Source organism: Carassius gibelio, chromosome A22 (assembly GCF_023724105.1).
Source record: "Carassius gibelio isolate Cgi1373 ecotype wild population from Czech Republic chromosome A22, carGib1.2-hapl.c, whole genome shotgun sequence".
NCBI lineage: Eukaryota > Metazoa > Chordata > Actinopteri > Cypriniformes > Cyprinidae > Carassius > Carassius gibelio.
In genome coordinates this window covers 15,762,149-15,786,774 of record NC_068392.1, presented here as the reverse complement: position 1 = coordinate 15,786,774, position 24,626 = coordinate 15,762,149, and the positions used below count along the sequence as shown (strand labels likewise).

The 24,626-nt window shown below is 38.2% G+C and overlaps 1 protein-coding gene across 2 annotated transcripts; it reads left to right on the top strand.

The window, feature by feature from the left end:
* The first annotated feature begins 1,122 nt into the window (after positions 1-1,122).
* Positions 1,123-24,191, top strand: slc6a6b (solute carrier family 6 member 6b). 2 transcript variants are annotated; one of them, XM_052538448.1, is made up of 14 exons: positions 1,123-1,322; positions 7,189-7,418; positions 8,298-8,432; positions 9,826-10,060; positions 11,475-11,607; positions 12,287-12,421; positions 13,071-13,174; positions 13,289-13,413; positions 15,507-15,619; positions 17,008-17,145; positions 17,895-17,997; positions 19,921-20,021; positions 21,357-21,527; positions 21,606-24,191. In XM_052538448.1, exons 2-14 carry the CDS (start codon positions 7,190-7,192, stop codon positions 21,759-21,761), a joined length of 1,878 nt encoding a protein of 625 aa, XP_052394408.1. In that variant the 5' UTR covers positions 1,123-1,322; position 7,189; the 3' UTR covers positions 21,762-24,191. The 2 variants fall into 2 exon arrangements, with proteins under 2 accessions (XP_052394408.1, XP_052394407.1); XM_052538447.1 differs by lacking the exon at positions 1,123-1,322 and adding an exon at positions 4,566-4,727.
* The last annotated feature ends 435 nt before the right edge of the window (positions 24,192-24,626 follow it).

Below are 24,626 nucleotides of genomic sequence, written 5' to 3'. Positions count from 1 at the left end.
ATTTAATTTATATTTATTTAGCTCAAGTTTATTTTCTTTTTCTTTATTTGATTGTATTTAAAAACAAATTTTAATGCCATTCTAATTGTGGGTAGAAACTGATGAGACGGTTCACCCAACAGTTTTAAGTTGCTAGCAGTTTACTCACACTCAGTTCGACCGAGATGTACACGGGTGTATTTATTCATCAGAGAGGATTTGGAGAAATTTCACATTATATCACTTGCTCACTAATGGATCATTTGGAGTAAATGGGTGCCATCAGAACGGGAGTCCAAAAAACTGATAAAACATCACAATAATACACAAATTATCCAGTGGAATTACCCAGTTTATTCCTCCAGTGGAAAAAGTCTATTCCCCATTATTTTATTAATTTTTTTTAACATAAAAAAATCTACCAACACATATGTTTATAATTGTTTTTGCTTGTAAACAGTACTTGATCTGCCCGTATTTCTTTCTTAATTCCGGCGAGAGTCCTTGTTTGAAGTGAAAAATATCTTCGCAAAATGTTCACCTATTAACTGGAGCTGTGTGGATTATTGCGATGTTTTTATCAGCTGTTCGTTCTGACGGCACCCATTCACTGCAGGGCATCCTTTGCTGAGCAAGTGATGCAACGCCACATTTCTATAAATCTCCTCCAATGACGCAATAAACTGATCTACATCTTGGATGAGCTGAGGGTGAGTACATTTTTAAGCAGATTTTCATTTTAGGGTGAACAGTTGCTTCACCCAAGAGCTCTCTGGAGGTACAGTTACCAATGGGCCACTTAGAGATGTTCTCGTCTGAGGTTCGGGTAAAGGCTGTCCGGGGCCGGGGGTGCTGCGATGGGTCCTATTACCTATCAATGTCACTCGTGTATTTGGCAGGATTCACACCGCAAACGTTGCGACAGAAGTGATCTACCAGATGAGCTGCAGGAATCACTCTGTAGGCATAAATCAAAGGAATGTTCTGCCATCAACATAGACAGAGTACAGTAACATATTGGGACTGTTGTTTGCATTGATCCAGCAGTGCTGGCCAGAGGAGGCGCTGTTGAGCAGCGAGGCGGTGATGCGCGTTGGAGGCGCGCTTTTCTGAACCCAGGAAGCTGGCGCTTTAAGAAGACGCGCTGCTGCCGCGCACGGGAGGCAGGCCGGTGTTTTTCCACAAGTGATGTCTAATGGTCACCCATGTTGAGAGACAAAGGTCAGAAAAAAGAAGCTCATAAACTAAATGTACCGCTGCCGCTGTTATTCAGCACCGAGCAGCCGCACAATACAGAAGAGACACCAGCGTTTCAAAGGAATTAAAGGAAATAAACAGTAAAGGTAACGCTATTTCGCATTATTGCTCTTTGGATTTGACATCATGCACTGATGCTATACCACTGATGTTTTATTTTATATATATACATTTTTTTTTTACTTTCTTTCAATGTTTTTAAGTCATCCCCCCATTGTTACTTAAAATTCAGTATCTTGTCTCAGTTGTCATAAGATTTTGTCAAGAGATTCAGGAAGTAAACTGTTTATTTAGAGGATTTTGTTTAATGTTATTATTTTAAAACTTATTTTATATATTAGCCCTTAATATAGACATGGTATATAGCATAATAAAATAATCGTTTAATTCATTTTTATGATTTATGATGATTTGATAGCCTCGTGCTCCATAAGGAGCAAAGAGCGCTGTTTGTGTTGATGCTGTGACTTGTCATTGAATTTCTTACACTCCCGCTCCAGACAAATATAACTTGTGTGCTGACTGCATAGAGTTAAGAATAAACAGCTTTATGTCCGTCGATGCAAACCTGAATCACTGAGGGGTTTAAAAACCCCTGAGACATTCACCTCAGCAGTGACAAGCGGATTAACTAAAGCACAAACTAATTATTTATTCAGTATTATTTATTTATTTATTTTGCACACAAGATGCAAGCGTAGAAGGTTGCGTCAACAACCTGTTAGATGCATTCTGAAAGAAAAAAAAACATCTTCGCAACATCCTGCGAAAGTCAGTGATACGGATGCGCCTCCTCGAAGAAATCAAATGTTGGTTGGTGACGTTGGCGTCTCTGGCGACGGTTCACGCGAGGACGCGTTCATGCGTCCAACAGCGAAACGAAGTGGATCTGAAAGCAGCGCGAATGGCGTTTAAAACGATTAAGGTGCCGTTTACATTCTGATGAGTTTTTCCCCGTTTAAACACGCGCTACACTGTTGTCAGAAGTTCCTCAGTTCTAAAAAATACCGTTCCCCAGTTCAAACACCCCGTCTCGAGACACCTGCTCCTTACAATGTTCTTTTCTTATTAAATAAGCAATGCTAAGCAACGAGCCGGTCCAACAGAATATAGCTTTTCGTTTGGACCGGCATCCTCATACAAATAAGCTGACAGTGCAGCTGTGAAGTCGTCTCTCGCAAACAGGTTCACCTCATTTAGTAGCCTACTTAGGGGACATGCGGAAGTCAAGCAGCTCACTCGCGGTCCCTGCTCAAACAAACACAATTCATGATTTTAGGTTTGTGTGCACACCACACGTCAGCTTGCAAACCTAGCGCACTGTTAGGGGCAGAGCCACAATGTATTTGGGACAGATACAATTTAAATCTTTTTTGTTATTTTTTCCCAGCTAAATAAAAAACGGCTAAATAATTATTCAGTGTGTTGTCTGTATCCTAGTGTCATAAAAGAGAACTGCAAATATGAGCTACTTTTGAATTGATGTCAATAAAAAAGTAAGATCCGCTAACAAAGCCGAAACTGTGTCATGACTGCCAACAAACAGCTCTGGCCAAAATTGAGTTTACCACTTTAGACTTTGGACTCTTCCAGCATGTTTTTTTTTTTTTTTTTTTTTTTATCTAAGTAAATTTCACATCCAGCAGATGGAAAAGTTATAATGACTTCCAAATATATGAGTTATAATGAGTCAAGAGTTTTCAATTAGGGCCCAAGGATCTCTATGAGACTAAAATTGGGTGCCTGGAAATATATTGAAAATTTGAGTTAAAAATAAGTAAATAACAAAAAATATTTTTAGAGCCATCAATGTTAACTTGCCAGCTTACAGAAAGATATACATTTATAGCAAAAAAAAAAAAAAAAAAAAAACATTTATTGTATTTACAGCATTAATACAATTCAACACAAAATGTTGTTGAAGGTGTGTATCTCTATTTGATTTAAAAGTCTGTATATATCAAAATACATAGAGGCCATTATATTTTAGTAAGAAGCATTGCAAGGAGGTCATGGGAAACTTTTTTTGGACGACAGTGGGACCTCATCGTCCCACCATGACTATAGCTCTGCAACATTATGCAACTGAAGCATCCTGACTTCCAGTGATTCATTTTGGTGCACCAATGCATCATGTCATAGATTAAATGTACAAGATGATCAAACTCTGCTGTCAGCACTTGACTTTAATGTTCATGACTTCAGTTTCATGCTTCATTGCTACATTATTAGGTTTACATAAATGGCTATGAGTGTGCTTCTAATGCTCCAATCTCCGTTTATGTGGTGGAACGAGTGCGGAAAGGAAGACATTTGATGTGAGAGCACTCAGGAAATGTACATGGTTCTAAAATAGGGACCGTTATGTAATGAGCCAAGTAGCTCACACCTATTCCAGACCTGAAGTCTCCCTCAACAATCGAGAGAGTGAAGCAATCCTGCCATTCCTGCCACTTAGCTGAGATGACAAATTTGATGGGCCAACAAATCCCTTGTGGCCACAGGCTATGTGACCTATAGATGCGGAAGAACAAATCACTTCCAGTTAGGAGCTTCTTGGAGGCGGCTGATTGTGGATTCCGGAGTGAAGCTGCTCCAGCTTCCATTGAAGAATACTTGAAAGTTTTAACCAGCTCATTGCGATTCAGGTCTATTGTTTCTGCTTGGAAATCAAACATATTTTGTCAGTGTCCCAAAGTAAGCTGCCATGTGTCACAGTTTTCACCGGATTCCAACACTGTGCGTTAAAAATGCGAAAGAAAACGGCAGCAGATCCTTTGTTCTTTATTTTTGAACAAATTACCCGATCTAAAATTCATAGAAATGGTCCTATGAGCACAAATCGCCATTGTCCCTGTGCTGCCAAATGCAAAAAGCTGAGGAAAACAAGTCGTACAATAGCCTTTTGTTACTCGCCACATTTAAATGCACTGAGCCTTGTCATTGCTTCCCTACTGATCCAGAATCCAAGTCAGACTTCTCAGTCAGTCAAATATTTTGCTCCTTCTTCAAACCACTTAACAAAATGTATATAATTGTTCTTTGACTACATGTCAAAGTATGCTAAGCTAAGTTGTTTGTCTTGAAATGAAAAGCTATTCACGGCAGGAGGCATGACAACAGCCTGGAAACCATCAGCTGTTCAAGTGAAACGCAACAGAGGTGTGGATTGCCGTCCACATGCTCTTGTTTGTCACGTCTGCGGCTCAGATTGCCACAAGTGGACGCCACTAGCATAAATAGTTTCAGATAGACCTCTGATGTTTCTGGGAAGTGGAAATTTACCATCGAACCGACCGATGCTTGGGTTATCCGCTGCTCCAAAGCTGCGACCAATCTACTGATTGCTTTTAATTGTCTTAGTCTGTGGGCGGGCCGTGGTGTCACCTCGGCTTACACTGAGCCCTGGAGAGATTGGGGGAGTGTGGTCAGAGGTATGGTGTCTGCTGAGAGAACAACACAGACCAATTGGATTCAGCCATGAAAGAAATGTAAGTGAAAGGCAGTGCGTTAATTTGAGGCAATGTTTGGTTTGTGGATAATGGGGAAGAGGGTCAAATTTGAGGAATAAAGTTAAAGTGTCGGATATTAGAAACTTAGATCAGAAATTTATTTAAAACTGAATTTCTTTTATTGACGTTTAAAGTAATACCAACTTGTGGACAAAAATGACATTGCAATTGGAATACAAATTTTTTTTCAACCCAGTTTTTGCTTTGTTTGACTCTCAGCCAGTGAAATTTGTCACCACAGTGTTTTGAATGGAAATGGAAAGTGTCTGGAGGATTTCACTCTAGTTATGTAACAGACTGTGTTTGAGTTGTTACAAGCTCCCAAGCCTTTGAAATACAAAGATTTAACCTACCTAAAGCGGATGAACGTAATTTCCCGAAAGAGTCTCGTGTTTCCAAGTTAATGATTCTGTGCTAAATTTAAAAAAATGTATATATAACAGAGAATCATCAGTTAAATTGGAGCTATTTAGTGTTGTAAGGATATAAAACCCAAATTCTTTTAACGTATTAGACTTTAAGAAACCTCCGGAAGATCAATTTAAATGAACATTAGATGTACAGACATCATCGAACTGGTATCTGGAGAACCGCTACAGCCTGGAGTCTTGGCATGCTGCCACACTAGTTAGCATGTTTATTAAGTCGTATGTTTAGTAAAGCTACAGATAGGAGAATGTACGTGTATTTATCGATTGTCAAACACAACGTAGATTTCTTCCCCCTCTTCTTCTGTCTCCTTGAGACCAGGGAAAAAAGCAGGCTTGTGTTGAAGAAACCAGCCTCACAGTGGGGCTATAGTTTGTTCAAGCGTTGCCAAGCTGTAAGGGCGTCTGGAAAGGCTAGGGATGTTGGAGTTGACTTTGGTATCTTACTCTCTGGGATTCATCTTAGGGGCTCCATGGCAAGTTTGGCTCGTGCTTTGAAACAGAAGACGCCAAGCCTGACATGATTTCTCCATCGTTGAATAGAATCCTGACAGCGTAAACATTGAATTTTTAACATGATTGCATTTGAGTTTCCTTTTGGACAATAATGTGATGTATTTCTGAGTTAAACAGGTATTTTAAGGGCAAATATACTTACTTGTTTTTCACTAATATCAAGTACAATTTATAATATAAATATGAATTTACTTAGACAAAACACCTGAATATATTGTGTTGATATGATTTATAATCAACCAATATTTTAAAATAAGACTAGGATATGGCTGTGCAAAACATCGAATGCGATTTTCATGCGCATCTCATCAGTAAAGACGCTCCTGTAATTCGAAGTATATCTCCAGCACGTGCGTTCAGATCAGGGTTGCCAGGTTTTCAAAACAAATCCCGCCCTGTTGCTTCTCAGAACTTCTCAAAACAAGTGCATTTCCAGGAGCTCCCCCAATAATAATTGCTTCCCGGGGTTAAAATTCTCATTTAAGGGACTAAATATCACGTTATTTGTATTGTCACTTCGACCCACGGACATGAAAAACAACCGCAGATTTGGCAACACTGGTTCAGGTGGAGTGGCAGTTACTACACAGAGCCGTAGTCTACCGACAACTAACACAAAATTGCTTTCAAAATCGACAAAGAATCGCCTGCGATTTTAAAATCGATTTTGTGTAGATTGTCAGTGAATTAAGGCTATGTGTAGTAAATGCCAACCAGTGTTGCCAAGTCTGTGGTTGTTTTTCATGTCCGTGGGTCGAAGTGACAATACAAATAACGTAATATTTAGCCCCTAAAATGTGAATTTTACCAAGGCAACCCTGCCAAAAAACATATTTTAACCTCGGGAAGCAATTTTTATCAGGGAACCTCCTGGAAACGTGCTTGGGCTAGTTTTAGACTAGTATTGAGATGCAACTGGGCATGATTTGTTGTGAAAACCTGGCAACCCTGATCTGAACGCACGTGCTGGAGATATACTTCTAATTACAGGAGCGTCTTTACTGACGAGATGCGCATGAAAATTGCATTCGATTTTTTGCACAGCCGTAGAACAGGCCATGAATTAAGAGAGTGCCCATTTTGCTTTTATACTGACGTTACACTACAGTCTTTGGTGTTAAATGCTGATGTGGCTATGTGGTTTTGTGTTGACTACAGACACACTTCACAAGCAACAGCAACAAAAAAAAGCCATGAATCTTAACGCTTTTTTTACGACTAGGTTTGTTGTCATGATACTTGCTAGCAGTTGTGTCGTACATGAAGATTTCCTGTGCTGAAACCACACAAAGGTGCTGTTATTTTAATCACGTGAACCATCACAAAATCTTCTCGTGAACATTTCTCACACACGGAAAAGCTACGGTTCTAAATTTAACCATTTTTGTTTGACCTAATTATAAATGTTTTTGCAAACTAAATGCAATCTTTTTGACATCTGAACATAAGGCCGCAGGGGTTCAGTCAGGAGTTCTGACCGTTTGTTATCTTTATAGCATGGCCCAGAAGGAGAAACTTCAGTGTCTAAAGGACTTCCACAAGGACATTCTGAAACCCTCCCCAGGAAAGAGCCCAGGCACAAGGCCAGAGGATGAAGCCGAGGGAAAACATCCCCAAAGGGAAAAGTGGGCTAGCAAGCTTGACTTTCTTCTATCAGTCGCCGGGGGCTTTGTTGGTTTGGGCAACGTTTGGCGGTTCCCGTACCTCTGCTACAAGAATGGCGGAGGTGAGCATATTTGTTGATTACTTTTGGACTTTGAACACCGATGTGACAGTTCTAAAAACTTAATTTCTCATTATTTCTTGAATCTGCCCCAGAGGATATCAATTGAATGAATCAACTCAAAAAAAAAACTGTCTTCATTTACTCATAATCATGTTGTTTCAAACCCAAATGATAATCATGTTCTCTAGGATACACACAGAAATGTTTAGAAAATGCTCTCTTTCAGTAGAGCGCAAGATAATGATTAAACTGTCAAACTTCATAAATGTATAAAAAAACGACCATAAAGTTTTTATGAAAACTCATCATGTCATACATCATGAGTTTTCTTGTATCCCAAACACAATGCATTTTCAATTAAATGCATGCAAATATGATTTGAGAGTGAATAACTGGTCTGTTTGGTCTATGTTTGGCCTATGGACTACTTTCATGTTTTTATTTTTATTTTTTATAAAGTCTGACCACATGCATCACTACCCACTTTTGTTACATGGAAGAGAGATTATTTCACAGAATAATGTAAAACATTTCTTTTTTCTCTGTGAACTGTCTTTTTAAGGCTTAATGATTAATACAGCCTCATATCAACTTCAGTCATGTGCTAACTTTGGAAATTAGACACATTAAAGATATTCCATTTACAGTACCTTCGGAAAAAGTACCCCTAGATATCCGCAACAGTGCAACAGTGACCAGCATATGATTGTCATAACACTCACTTTCTTCACAACAACAGATGTACATAAAAAGAATGAGAGCAAGTGTCTTACACTGTACTGGATGAACTCCATGAGAAATGGGTTAAACAATAATCCAGCAGTTAATGGGATATAATAATTGACAGAATCAAGTGAGTCTTCTCGTGGCTTCTTTTAGGTGCTTTTCTCATCCCGTACTTCATTTTCCTGTTTGGCGGAGGACTGCCTGTATTCTTCCTGGAGGTGGCGCTTGGTCAGTTCACCTCTGAGGGAGGAATCACCTGCTGGGAGAAACTTTGCCCCATTTTTACAGGTCAGTTTCTTGATCAAGTATCTTGATCTTTTGTCGATGGTGAACTATGCTTTTTGCTGTCAGTTGGTGTAGTTACCATATCTACCAGCAGGGGCAAATGGGGTCATGCCAACCACTCTGAGTCTCTGACCCCTCGGCAAGGACAGAGTGGGAGGTGTCACAGATACCACCAGCTGTATCTGAAGATTGGCTGTGCTAGGCATACAGCTTTCATGTTGAGTGTCTGATTGGAAATGCATACCCCTTTTAATGCCAGAGAAGGAAAAAAAAATGTTTACAGAAATAGCAGGGTCAATCTTCCTCACCTCTCAAAGCAAATGACATGAACCATTTTTTCAGGTTTAGACCAGGCAATCTACTGGGAGTTATGAATAGAGCACATATTTATGTTTTCAAAAATCCTTGTACATGTATATTAAATATCTAAATATAATTTATAAATTTCCATTGTCCAATACATTATTCATTATGGGCTCCCATATAAGCACGGCAGCATCTGTTCATTTCTTTGGAGATATCCATGTAGACCAAAGCAGATAAACTTGTCTTTGCCACATGTTGTATAGTCCTAAAGCAGTCACCATTTGTGTATTTTAATCTCACCAGTCTGTTAATTGCAGTCTGTTTTCTTACTACTCTAGGGAATTGTAGTAGTTTAATCTTCATCCTGGCTGGTAGCAGAGACAAAGTCAAATCTGCAGCTCAATTAATGTATTGGCTAAGAAGGACAGCTGCTCTTGACTAGTAGCTTGTATAATTTGACATCTCTTCATCTTGTGTGTGTGGTCTAGTGGCTAAAGCTGGATTGAGCAAAGTGAAGGTTGTGGGTTCGAGACCCACAAAGAGCAACCCACTTTACCTTTAATCAAAACCCAGACTAAATGACTACTTGCTAGAAAAAACAAAACAAAAAAACATAGATTCCATAGAAATATCCCTTATATAACAAAGAGCATATCAAACCTTACAAAAATGTCATCTGACCATGGATACATTACTTATTTAAACAGTGATTACTAGTGAGCAATCATTACATGCAACTGCTGAATTACTCATATCCCTCTACCAGTGAATGAGGTGAGAGTTTTGGTCTGATGTGCTTTCCACTCAGCCTGGCCAACATTGATTTACACAGTTCAATCTCTAAACCAATGTCTTACATCACTTTCCTCCCACTCGGGACAATTTATTCCGTGTTTATACAGCAAGCACAAGAAGGTCTCATAGAAGTTTATCACTTATTTATCCATCCTCATGCTCCACTGGAGCACGACTCCTTTCATTGCATTCATTAAGGTTATAATAACAAACTGCAAACACTTGGCACAACTACCATGTGCTGAGTCAGTCTAGTGTGCCATTGGCTTAAGTCACAATTGTTTTCTTTAAACAGGTATCGGCTATGCATCCATAGTGATTGTGTCTCTGCTGAACATCTACTACATTGTGATTCTGGCCTGGGGCTTGTACTACCTGTTCCAGTGCTTTCAGCCAGAGCTTCCCTGGGCAAGCTGCAACAACAAATGGAACACAGAAAATTGTGTGGAGGATACCCTCCGCAAGAACAAGACACTCTGGTTGGCTGCGGATGCTGCTAACTTCACTTCCCCCGTCACTGAGTTCTGGGAGTAAGTACTCATTACTTTAGAACAATTTTGTTTTGTACTTTGAAAGCCATCCAAATCCAGCTATCAGCTTTTAGTTGAGAACTTGTTGTGGGGTTATGACCCAGAGACATTGCCTCATTTATCTGTACAGCTGTCCTAAATCACTCTCAAAGACCTTAGAGCTCCTTTACCCTCTTAGTAATGTTGTCGTTTAAATATCTTATGGGGCCTTCAACACACTTTCTTTATATGATATAGATTAGGGGTATTCAGGAAATCCACTACCCTTTAGAGTTTGGAGACAATCCTGCTCCAACACTACTGGCTGCAATCTAATCCCAAAGTAATTCTGCAGACTTGAATTAGCAGATTCAGGACTATTTTACCTAAACCTGGCAGAATAGTGGGTCCCGAGGAGCAGTCCCAATTTGCTTTAAACATAGACCAAAGTAACTAGAGCAAGGTTGGGCAACTCTGGCCATGGATGGCCATTGTCCTGCAGTTAGGCTCTATCAACCTGCTGGTATTATTCAACCAATCCTGAAGACAGAGGTTAGATTTTACAGATGTGTTTGATTAGAAATGGAGACAAATTCTGCAGGACAGTAGCCCTCTGGGAACAGAGTGACCTTCCCTGGTTTAGATCTCTAGACTACCTTATGAAGACCAATATTTATGGAGTTTAGCTCCATCCCTAATTAAACACACCTTACGGTATATAAATGTAATGAATTATTATTATTAGGTCTTCAATAATCTTTCAAGAAGGTGTAATCGAGAAGGTTAAAGCCAAACTCTACAGGAGGGAGGCCCTATGGAAGCAGGACTACACACACCTGATCTAGCAGAAAGCTAGTGGTGAAATTATAACTCTATGGCAGGGGTGTTTTCAAGAAGGCAAGATTAATTTACCATCACACACATCCTGAACTTTCAGATTATTACCCAAAACTTGCTTACTCAAGGTAAGCCGAAATGCCAACTGTGAGGAAGTTGTCAACCCAGAGTATGTTCACGGTGAACACACAAGACTCTTGAGACGATTGTGTTCAGAGCAAAGTTGCTATGGCTGCTTACATACCCTGAAATATATATCCCATTTTGGAACAGAAATAGGTTTTCCATTAATTTATCCATAAACTATCCAAAACCTTTCTGGACTATGTGTATCTAACCATTCCTTTGGAGGTATCCTACAGAGTTCATCTTCAAACCTAATCAAACATATCTGAGCCATTACTTGAAATTACAGGCAGGTGTGGCACAGATTTGGAACTGAAGTCTGCAGGAATGAATCCCTCCGGGAGTTTGCTATACCTGCTCTGTGATGACTGGCTTCTTGTTCTGATTTGTACATACAAACTTGTTCCTGTGTAGTTGAGTCATCTGTCATCGCTTAAGAATTTCTCACCAACAATCATTCTTTCCACCACAGGCGAAATGTCCTCAGCATCTCAGATGGTATCGAGCAGGTGGGTCATATTAAATGGGACCTGGCTCTGTGTCTGCTCGCTATGTGGGTCATCTGTTTCTTCTGCATCTGGAAGGGTGTCAAGTCCACTGGGAAGGTGAGCTTAGTTGCATAACACAAATTCTTTCAACTTCAGTCAATATAAGATCTAATAATAGTTTTTACAATGTCACTGAAGTTATAAGTAGCTAGGGAAATTTGAATGCTACCTTAGCCAGTATCAACATAAACATAGCAGGCCTGGTTATCAGCAGCAATAGAAACTATAGCACACCTCCTTCTTAATAGAGACTGTAAAGTTAATCAGCAGACACCACATCTTGGTTTGGGCACACATTCACACTGAGCGTGCATGTGTGAATCTTATCATGGCTTCTGCCAACACACTGTGACAGTAGACTGCTGTATAGCAATGTTAGCAATATTTGTCATGACAATGCAAATAATGTCTTTTAATGTAGTTTTCGGAATTGTGGTCAACGTAATATTTCTAGCCAATCATTACACGATGGGAGGAAAACAGTTGATCAAAAAGCATATCCACAAAAGACGATATAAAACTGTCAGTGAAGTTAGGCTGTAAATTACATGTTCGGCTTGTAAGCGGTTTGGACAAAATGTCATCTCAGAATGTTGGAAAGTGTGACAAGTTTTTTTTAAGTACTTTGAAAAAGCTCTGCTTTAGATTTTTAAACTGTCAAATCACCAGCCAAGTGTGTGGGTTTTCATACAACCAAAGCATTACATTTAACAGTGTTCTTGGCTTTTCTGCTTAGGTTGTGTACGTCACAGCAACATTTCCATTTGTCATGTTAATTGTCCTGCTTGTACGGGGTGTCACTCTTCCTGGGGCAGCCGAGGGCATCAAATTTTATCTGTACCCAAATGTGACTCGTCTTGGAGACCCAGAGGTAAGATCTCATTTATTTACATCAAAAGACTTTGTACTATCATACACCCACCAAAACTTAATTCCACACCACATAGATAGTTTCTATGGCTATCAACCTTGCTGAAAAGACCAACATAGTTGGTTCCTAGCGTATGTTGTGTTTTGTGTGCTGGACCCCATTAGGCTTAACCAGCAAGACTACCTTGGTCAACTAGCTGCAACAGAAAGACCAACTCTCGTTCGACCCACTTTCAAAGCTAGGTTTTGCTGGTGAACAACATGACTGTGATAGTCCACCAGCTGTCTAGCTACTAAATCAGCACTAACCAATATAAATCAGCCATCTAAGATGGACTTTTCAGCAGGAAAAGGGCTGTTTACACTTGTCAACATAATGTACACCAACTTAAAACCAGAATAAACTTCAGATGTAACGTTTACAGAGGGAAACCCAAGATATGCAAAAGAGTCAACATAAATAAGCTCATGATGGCCTCAGCCAGAAAGCTAGGAATCTAAACATGATATGTAGTTGTTGAAAATTTTATATTAGTCCTTCATGGTGTATACAGTTCTGGAGGACCTACGAGAGGCCGAACACATGCAAATATTTGGGTTTGCTCAATTCATGTTGTCAGTCAGCAAATGGTTTGGCGTCTTGTGTCTAGGTGTGGATCGATGCAGGGACACAGATTTTCTTCTCTTATGCCATCTGTCTTGGAGCCATGACGTCACTGGGAAGCTACAACAAGTACAAATACAACTGCTACAGGTGTGTGTCGACACCCCGGGGTGGGAGGGGGGCTTAGTCCAGTGAACGGGCAAAATGGGAACGTAGGGTTCCTTTGTGTTAATTAACAAACTCCATGACATATGTGTGACATAGGGACTGTTTGCTGCTGGGAGGCCTGAACAGCGCTACAAGTTTTGTGTCTGGCTTCGCAATATTTTCCGTCCTGGGCTTCATGGCACAAGAGCAAGGGGTGGACATAGCCGATGTGGCAGAGTCAGGTACGAGGGTCAAGTAGCAGTGATGGTGGGCACTGCTGCTGCAAATAACAACACGAAAAAAGTTTGGTCAACCCTGTAGTGAAAACGGCGGGGGAAATTGACGATTCGGAGCCAATAAGACTAGTTGTAGGTCCAAAGACTAAAAAGAAAGCCTAAAATGTGGATTCTTCTTCGTCATTCATCAGATAAAACCAAAATGAATTGGCGAAATGTAGAAGGTCTCTCGATGGGAAGCGGAATTTGCTTGGAGTCAACTGTAGAACTGTGAGAAGAGCTTGTTCTTGGAGCCACTGGGAACATTAAGTCCTAATTCACTAATGTTGAAGAATCAGCTGTTGTGTGAAACAGCATCGCCTGCTGTTCAAGACCGTTTCCACTGGTGACCCTAATCAAGAAGCATCTTGTGCCAAGTTCAGGATAGAGGAAATTTACAACATGCTTATGGAGAGATTGGGTTAAAGTCCTCGAGAACCATGTGCAATTTGACTAAGTTCGCCAAGTTGGTTCCTATTAGTTCCTTTTTCTAACCTGGACACACTACATGGCCAAAAGTATGTTGACACCTTTATATATTTCATGTGCTTGGCTATTTCAGCTACAGCCTTTGCTTACAAGCAGGTGCCTACAATGAAATATACAACCATGCAGTCTCCTTGAGACAGATTGGTTTACTGAGACCAAATCCTTGTTCCAATATCTACTGGAACACCTTCCCAAAGCGAATGGAAGCTCATGGTTTTGAAATTAAATGTTCAACAAGTGCATATATGTGAGATGTTCTGGTGTATATATACTTTTGACCATCTAGTTCATGTCAGTTGTTTCTCAGAATGGCTCTTATCTTTCACATTGCTTTAAGACCTGTTGTTCAGGTTCATCTTCAGTAAGTCTCATAGTGAAATAGATCAGTTGATGTAACGACTGCTATTTAATCTCAAGTTTTTCCAAATGTATAGTCTTCTGTGGTTGTTCATGCTTTGGCCCTCCTCTGTGGAGACTTTGGTATGTCTGGCTCAAGCGAGGTGCACAAAGCATACATCTTTATCACTTTGTTTATAAGACATACAAATCTAAACTTTACTTGAACTTTCGTGCATATCAGCACGGTTTTGGTTGTGTGGAGCCACAGGTTCCTTATCAGGGAGCCTTTCAGGATGATTGGGTTGGACACATTTCTAAACATTACAAATGTCAAACAGCTAAAATAAGCTTTTTGGGAAAGAGAAGTAAATTTGGGGTGGTCAGTCATAGATGCATCAACCTGACTCTGTGTAAAGTGCATTTTATTGTACTTTGACATTATGGTCATTGTTTCATGGTTTTATTATATATGTATTGTGCTTGTTTTTGCATTTAACCTCTGTTGGATAGATTAAATTCTACTTTTTATGTTGCAGTAGCAAATTGAGGTGTTTGTATGTTACCTTTTAAGTTGTTCTATGTAGTGTTGAATATGTAGCCTGTAGTATTACCAATGGGAAATATCTAGGGGTGTACAGTAAATATTGGTTGATAATTAATGCGCATCTCATCAGTAAAGCCGGTTCTCTTATCAGAGGTCAATTTCATCAGGTGTGTGATTTCTCATAGAGCAGCTGTTACTACACAGAGCCGTTGTTAACTGACAATAAATGTGGATTTGCGCAGCTTGTTAGTTAACAACGGCTGTGTAGTAACAGCTGCTCTATGTGAAATCACACACCTGATGGAAATTACCGCTGATTAGAGAATCGGCTTTACTGAGGAGAAGCACTTTTAATTATTGGCAAATATTTATTGCGCATACCTAGAAATATCACACCGCTCCTGAAACGTTTTCTTGATTTCAAAACAGCTGAGGCTAACCTCAAGATGCTAACTTCGAAGATGCACTGAAACAATCATTGGATTTGCAATGAACCACTGGCAGAAAATTTGCCTGGTTTGATAACATTGTCATGTAGATTCTCGCTCCTTTTTTCTTTCATGTCTCCTTTTGGTCTGTGCTGACAACGAAACGCGCCACACCGGCATAGATCAAAGTGTGCAAATTGCTAGCCTTGCTAACTGTACACTCTCCACTTCCCCACCCCTCTCTGTTCTCTTCCCAATAGGTCCTGGTTTGGCCTTCATTGCTTACCCTAAAGCTGTGAGTATGATGCCACTTCCAACATTTTGGGCAATTCTTTTCTTCATCATGCTTCTGCTGTTGGGCCTCGACAGTCAGGTGAGTGTCAAATGAAAAACTGTGATGCTAAACAGCTTTGAAAACCACTAGCTGACAGAGTAAGGGGCCGTTCACATATCGCGTCTTTTGCGCGCTCAAGTTCGTTATTTCCAATGTAGTCGCGCGGTATGCGCGCGCATAATGGAAGCGACGCGGTCGCGAAGCGCACGCGTTGCGACGCACCCGTTTTTTCCAGGTGCGTCTGCATCGCATTGAGTTAAAAACATTTCAAGTTTTCAGAATGCGGCAAGCCCACCACGGGTCATGTGACAAGAACTTACCAATCAGCTTCAGCCAAGTTTAAATAAATTTAGTAGCAGAGCTACTGCAAGTGATTTTTAGAGCTGCAAATCCATTTATCATTTGCTGAAATTTCCGCGTTTTCATGGAGAGAACAGGTCATGGTCGCTTAGCAAAAGCAGATGCCTCAGGGCTGCAACTGCCCGAGCGATTTGGAAAGAAGGAGAAAGCGGCACGCCTAGCGTTTTACACGCGTTTTTAGGCGCGATATGTGAACGGCCCCTAATAATGGCATAAAGCAAGATGTTGAAGTTCAACCCAGTCAGTGGACCTTTTAGAAAACATTTTTGGAATTAAATGGCTGACGGGCTAATGAAAATTTCTTAGCTAACATTCAAAGTGCAATAGATTAAATACAAATAAATTGTTCACACTTTTTGCATATTTTGAAGATCATACAGAGTTTGAATGAAAAATAAATAAATAAATAATATAACCAGCTAATATTTATAATTTTATTTGATAATTTCTAAAGATTTCTAAAAGAATTGAGATGAGTTTAACAAATTAAGCAAGGAAAGAAAACAAAAACTTTGGCAGCTAATTGACCTTACAGCAGTCCTGTGCTCTCATATTTCTTGGTCCCAGTGAAATTGAACACTGCTAAATAAGAGTCCGTCCACATCCAGGGGGTACACTAATCTAGGGTGTGGTACTTGGACCGTTAATTTGAGTATCTAAAATAATATTCATGCAGTTGTGCTGGATAACATTAAAGGGGGATCTATGTACAGTTGTTCTTACAGTAATACCTTTTAGGCTATGACGACAATGATTGGTATTGGGCAAGTGCATGCTTATTTTAGACAGCATTTTTATTGTACAAACTATTATATTTGTAATGTGTATCTCCTAAAATTATTTTTGTTGTGCACTGGCCTCAAAGCTAATAGTAATGAAGAAAAAGCCTCATGCTCGTAGTAGATTTATTTATTATAAAACATGGCACAAGTATCCCATTAGCTTCTTTCTTCCTTTGCCAATTTTGTACTGTATAATATCCACTCAAAATATGAAATCTTTGCCCTATCAGCTTGAGTTAGCAAACAAGAAACCAGTTTGTTCTGACAGTGTTTTTCTCTTCCCAGTTTGTTGAAGTGGAAGGGCAGATCACCTCCCTAGTGGATCTGTATCCATCCTTCCTAAGGAAGGGTTATCGGCGTGAAATCTTCATTGCTATAGTCTGTTTTGTGAGCTACCTGTTGGGACTTACCATGGTCACCGAGGTAAGTACAACAGTCAAATACTCATTTACGAAGCATTTCCCTTTCAAATCCATACTAATTCTGGTCTTTACCACTTTGCCAACAAAATGGACCAGCTGGTTTCTTCTGGCTAAATAAAGACTGTATCAAATGCAGCTTAGTTGAATGGTCAGGCACCATATGTTTTCCTTTTAGGATTTTAGTAACATTGTCATTTGATAGTATGTGGCCCTCAACCAAACCCTCAGTTCCTGTAATCAAGAACGTCAGACTCATGCCAAATCTCCTGCCCATGCTCTCTCCCATAAGGAAGAGGCCTCCTCTCCCTGCAGTACCTTATCACTCCCAGTGCCATGTCTTTTTATGGACATCCTGACCTGCTTTGAGCAGTGAGAATTCCACAGAGGAATCACACTGCTATACTAGGAGATCCGGCCTGGTCCAACAATGCACATCTAAGATTCTTTTGGGCCTATTCAAATCTCGGCCCCTGATTGCTAAGCCCTGGAACAGTGATAAACTGGGAATGCTATTCTGTGGTTTGAGCCACACAGTGTCCCATTTGTTCCATGACATAATGTCTTATGTCACCCCTGAATGCATTGTGCAACAAATGCCAAAAGAAAACTAGTCAAGTGTTTAGCCAACCCTTGCTCATAACAGTCCTCCATTGTGTTGGCTTTGCAATTATAGCATGTACCCAGTTGCTACTCTCTTTTTCAATAATTCAAATATCTATATATATATTTTTTTGTATGTCTGATTTTCAGGGTGGCATGTACGTGTTTCAACTCTTTGACTACTATGCAGCCAGTGGCGTGTGCCTTTTATGGGTTGCATTCTTTGAATGTATTGCTGTTGCCTGGGTTTATGGTAAGTGTAAGAAGTAAACAGAAAATGTGACTTTTATACATAATGGTGTACTCGATCAGGCACTTTCCATTAATATGGTACAAATTGCTGTGAAATTGGCCAGTGCTTTAAAAAAAGAAAGAAAACGTGTTCCTGTTATGTTTTTAAATGTAAAAACGTATGGTTTTTAAGTTTTGAGTTCAACCCTGTTACTGCATGATTTCCCTGTCATATCAAATTGTAATTATTGTAATTATGATACCCTTGAGCAGAGTTAAGCTCCATCTCTAATCAAACACCTCTAACAAATCCAATCTTAAAAAGATTGCACTGAAAATCTAAAAGTTGTGTTTTCTCAAGTGTGTTGGCTGAATAAGTTAGCCATTCAACACTGTTACTGAAGTTGGTGTAAGAAAAAAAAAGACATCAAACAATAATGTGTCTTTGGTTTTGTTAGAAATATGAGTTTATCCAGAACTACAAAATCAACATTTGGCCTCTCACCAGTGTGCCACTACTGAGAAACAGAGTAGTTTAATTAATTAATCTGCAACTCTGTTACTGCATGCTTTCCCGCTAATTTCTAATAATAAGCTTTAAAATTGTTATACCAAAGAAGACATTTGGACCCATTTGCAGCATTGGCATTGGCTCTTTCTCCGTTTTTTGTTTTTGTTTTTTTAATTCATTTTTGTACAAAAATTAATGTTTACTTTTTTTCATTATGCCATTCCACCCGGTTACCAAAAGTATTATTCATGAAAATTTTTTAAACATATAAGTATCTTTCATTTATTGGAAACTTGAGTTTATCCTTATCTACAAAATCAAATTCCTCTAAGTAGCTTGCCCCCTGCTGAGTAACAGAGTAATTTAGACTAAATCTGCAACCCTGTTACTGCATACTTTTCTACTTATTACTACTAATATTATTATTATTATTATTATTAATTTATTTTTATCCATGGCTATCAAAACTATTGTAAGAAAAAGAAAGATCAAGCAAATATGTGTCTATTTATTGTAAATATGATGTTTATTTATTGTAAATTATTTTTAAATAAAAATCAACATGTAACCCCTAATTAGCTCGCCCTGTTGAGTAACAGAGTAATTTAGCCTAAATCTGTAACCCTTACTGCATAATTCTTAAATTTTCCACATTTACTAATAATGATCTTTTAAACCTTTTATACCAAAGTAGTAAAACACAACTGGACCCTTTTACATCATGATCACATATCACTTTTTTAGTTTTCTTTTTTTCCCTAACACAAATTGAATGTTAACATTCGTTAAGTCATTCAACCCTGTTACAGCTAATTTGGACTTTTAAGCAGTAATGCTTTACCTATTGATAAAAAGTGCCAGCAAACCAGCAAATGAGTTCTCTTTTCTTGGGAAATGAAACAAAGCCCTTATTGCTGACAAATTACTTGTTATGAAAGGAATGATTGTGAAATATGCTCAGGTGTGGTACTTTGTTTAAACTGAGTGTGGGTTAATTAGGACGATGTAGTGCCAAAATCAGGGTTTCTATTGTACAACTGAATGTAGTTCTGAAAGCTAATATCTTTGTTCCCTACTCTCATGACCTTGATTTCTATATTTAAATGTGTCATGAATATGTCAGTGCATGCCAACTTCTCTTGTTAAGAGCTGTTGTTTAGGTGGATTCAGGTTAAGACATTGAAATATATATATATATATATATATATATATATATATATATATATATATATATATATATATATATATATATATATATATATCAGTATGGGGGATTGTCCTGATATCATACTGCAACCAACCCCAAACAATGAACAAACTGCTAATATAATTCCCATCTTAAAGCAGTAAATATATAGCAGTCTATGTGGACCAGTCTATAAGGATTATAATGTGTTTGAATGTGATACCTAAAAACACTCTTCCTCTTCACAGGCGCTGATAATTTCTATGATGCGATTGAAGAGATGATTGGTTACAGACCAAACCCCTGGATGAAGTGGAGTTGGACTGTAATCACACCTTTTCTGTGTGTGGTAAGTTCTTTTTAGTTAAAGAAAGAGTCCTCAAAACAGGGTAACTTAGCAGTTGGCTTATCTATAGATGCATTGTGTTTATAAAAACAGTGAGAAGTGCTTGTCCACGGATCTTGTTAGGCCCACTAACACAGTATGTTTCCTAAAATGACATGCTGAGGAGTCCTATGAAAGTAATTTACTCGGTGCAGTTGGAGTTTGATACCCTCCCCCATGGCTTCACATGTAAATACTGCTTTTACGCTTTGGATTTGCTGCAAAAATCCGGCTCCCATCTCACTGTAACAGAGCTCCAGATGGGGTGACCATCTGCTTGGCCAACAGAATGAATGGAAGGAGCTGAGGACGAATGCAGGATTAGTGTCCATGAGATCACGAGAGTCGTTTTTCTGTGAAGATCATGGGGAAAAAATCCCTTACTTATGTACAATACAGCCATATAGCTTTTAAAGACCGAGGAGACTTTTATCTTCCATTAAATGAAATAGCTCTTTTGCAGTGTATTAACCTGTTTAATCATTTTGGAAACTTGGTTTACAAAGAGAAGCATATGTCATAATTTGCCTACTTACCTACCTACTAAGTTACCTACAGTAAGAACGAAAGAAGCCTATTTTAAGATATTTATTATTATTATTATTATTATTAAATAGCAAATAATTGTTTTTATCAAACATTATTATTCAATAGTATGCATTATGGATTAATGCATAAATAACGATAATTACATTAAATTATATTCTATTTAAATCACATTTAAATCGTATTATTGATAATGTATTGATGCCTTTTAATCATGTATCATTATAAAACAAATAAGTAGACCAAAAAAATCACAAATAGCTAATGTATGCTGTATTTTTTTCAAAAAATAAATACAACAACAACAACAACAACAATAATAACCGTTATTATTAGATAGCAAATAAATATTTTAATCATGTATTAAATAATACTAAATTTGCTATTTATTTATTTTAAGTAATAAACAACTAAATTACAATAATAAACAATGTCATTTATTTGTTTTTCAATCAATAATAAAGCAACATTTATTATTATAATAATAAAATATATAGAAAATAGCTAAACTTTGTATTAATAATAAATAAAATAATTCTAATGATAGATAGATAGATAGATAGATAGATAGATAGATAGATAGATAGATAGATAGATAGATAGATAGGTAGATTTAGTTGTTTACCATATTCAGTGAGATTCACCATTTAAAAGAGTTTTTCATTTATTGGTCATTTTGATTAGTCTGTGAGCAACTCATTGGAGGTTGGATTGAGTGTGCCCTTGTGACCCCTGCTTTGTTTTCTGCTGCAGGGATGCTTTGTCTTCTCATTGGTCAAGTACACACCCTTGAGATACAACAAAGTCTACGAGTACCCGGACTGGTCCGTTGGAGTCGGCTGGACCCTTGCCCTCACGTCCATGATCTGCATACCAATGGTGGTTGTGATCAAAATCATTCAATCAGATGGACCCCTTATAGAGGTCAGTCAGTCGTGCCGATGACTAAAAGGTTTTTCACCAACGAACAAGCCTATAATGTCGCTATACGTTTCCCTCCAGCGGATCAAAGCGGTGGCGGCACCTGTGAAGGGAGGAGCCAGTTCTTGCCCTCAGGAGTACCAGCCCAAATGCAACGAGCTGGCGAAGCCGCTGGACCCCAACTGGAACGGAGGCTTGATGAAGCCCACCCACACCATCGTAGAAACTATGATGTGAACGCTCTCTGTGAGAGGATTCAATGACCTGCTTTTCCATTATATATATATGATTCTATATAGTACATGTATTAAAAATATACTCTTTAACTTTTGACATAGTCGTAGGACCAGGTTTACATTGCTACGCATCTGCACTAGGAGTCCTTGTTTTGTTTTGTTTTTCTACAGAGAAAGTTTGATTTTGTCTGTCTGTATTTTTAATATTTTTATCACTATTATATTGCTATTGTTGTCGCTGTTATTAGAATGAGAACAGATCGTAAACAGCAGTATCCTGAACGTAGAACCACGACCGTTCTATTTTTGTAACTTTTATCTTGTACATATCGAAATCATACTGTGTTTATTTTTTTGAGAATCGAGAATCATGGGGAAAACACAAAGGGCTCCGTAAACGTGAATCGCGAAAAGTAATGTTGGTGTACAAAGATCTAAAAAAAAAATACACCCTCATCCTCGCCAACATGAAAGGCTCATCTTTTTAGGGATAGAAGTCATTATGCATTATTGTAGAGCTTTAAGTGTGTCCCGACAAACTGTTTAGACTGGAGATTGTGCTGTGTGGAAGAATCGAGCCGTAAGCACTGCTTGTTTTCAATGCACTATACCACTAAGGACACTACATTCTCCATATTGTTGCACCATTTAAATGGATAGTTTACAAAAAAAAAAAAAAGTCGTCATTATTTACTCACCCTCAATTGGTTCCAAACCTGTATGACTTGTAGTTTTTTATAGAATGATTCAACATACAATAAAAGTCAATGGGGAACAAAACATTGACTTTCGGGGACCATTTAGAACTTACTGTTTTCAAGTTTTTTAAATGTATTTTGGCATTCACTGACACAACAATAGCATTTTTTTTTGGGGGGGGGGGGTTAAAAGTTAAAGTTTTTGATAACAATACCATTATCACCTCTGCATAAATGATAAAAACGCGAATATGTGAAAACAGTGGCATTATGCGCATCAATATTATGTCTTATGTCTGTAAGCACATAGTTTTTCTTTACAAAGTGACAACGCCAACTACTGGCGTAATATAGCTTTTTGGTAGTTTTTTCGGATCCATGTGAATGGGAATTGTTTTGACAAAGTCGTTGTTTGTACATGAAAAACGCAAAGGAAAAACTCTTCTGTTTTAATAAATTCTTTTTGGGTAAATGTACCATCATTGTATGAAAAAAAACAACTTTTGAACCAATTGAAATGTCTCTTTATACATGTTCCTCAACAAAACGGAACATCGTGAGAGTGAGTAAAAAACGTATCTTTAATTTTTTGCGTGAACTGTCCCTTTTAAGTCTGTTAAAAATGGTGCGTGACTTCGGAATTATGTGTATCGCTAATTCTTATCCGTCTCTTTCCTCTTCAAAAGATGCGTTCACAATAAGTGACTTTTGTAGCAAATACAACAGACATGTCCATTCTATTTGCGCAGTTAATGAACCCCCCACACAAATTTCGAGTTTGCGCTAAATCTGGGCCTGATGTGCAAGTATATTCACTTTGCTATTTGTAAGTCACCAGATACGTTCTTATTTGGGGATTTCAGTATGTGAAGCTGCCTGGCAATATTTAAAAACCACATAGATTCAGAGTAGTTTCATATGTTTTGTATCAAATCTCTTTGGTTTCATTTCCAATCACATTTGCCTTTTGTATTCAGAAACATCACTGTAGTTGTCTGTTGTCTTCAGCAAATACCAATGGATCTCATCCACAGCTGTTAAACGACAAAAAAGAAGAAGAAGCAGCTTGCTGCGAACTGTAATGTGCAATACTTTGTAGAACGATATGCATTGTTCCTGTCTTCACCTGTCTTGCAGAAAGTTGGTGCACGGATGTGTGGAATTGCATATGATTTTTAAGCTGTTGAAATATGTCAGAAACAACGAACAGGGGCCAATTTAAGCAGCCATCCATGGTATGCTAATTTAACACCAAAAACTCAATGCAAATCTACTTACTGTGACAATTTATACTTTTTAAATTAGAAAGTAAAGCTTAATTCTAAGGATTATGCCAATGTTATGGATTAAATTGATCAGATTTAACATGATATTTTTGACATGGCCAAGTTCAAACTGTAGCCAATCGCAAAGGGAGATGCTCAGTTGATCTCAACAGCTTCTACCTTGCTACCTTTGGGATGCTTCATTACAGAAATGTAAATACAAATGTTGAGAGAGGCACAATTATTATTATTGTTATTATTCCGAGATTAATATGCAGTCTCAGGGTGTGTTTTAATAACAGAGACTGGTTTCCCACAGTTGCACGTTTTTGAAACCCTTCCATTTTTAAAGAACAGCTAAAGGGGGCAGTGTTTATAAATGCAAGAAGAGAACTTTTTTAAAAGTAATGATCAGAAATGTTTTATTTTTTTATTTCGAGGATATCTAAGTTAAAAAAAAAAAAATAATCAAGTGTATAGATAAAGATTTTACTGTACTGTATACCCCCCCCCCCCAAAAAAAAAGAAAAATGGAAAAAGTTTTTATCTCTTAATAAACATTTATCTTTTAAAACCCTTCTGTGTGTGCTTAACATTTAACATTCAGAATATGTCAAATATAATTTTGCCGTATTAATATTTCTTCAGCATTTGGTTCCATTTAGTTATATAAAATGGTGTAATGGTTTGTTTGGCTTAAATGTTGAGTTTTTTTTTTTACAGACCTCGGCATCTTTGACAGTAAATATAACATTTTTGGCTGCTTCCTATGACCTACAGATAGATGGATGGATGGATGGATATCTATCTATCTATCTGGAAATTACATATCCATGCATCCATCCCTCCATACTGTATATCTACACATCTGGCTATCCATTTAAATATCTACTGTATCTATCC

What these genes read in the sequence shown, in the direction of transcription:
- slc6a6b (XM_052538447.1), top strand. An exon ending in AGCCGATGTGGCAGAGTCAG is followed by an intron (nt 13,414 to 15,506) that starts GTACGAGGGTCA and finishes TCTTCCCAATAG; the next exon opens with GTCCTGGTTTGGCCTTCATT. An exon ending in TGTTGGGCCTCGACAGTCAG is followed by an intron (nt 15,620 to 17,007) that starts GTGAGTGTCAAA and finishes TTCTCTTCCCAG; the next exon opens with TTTGTTGAAGTGGAAGGGCA.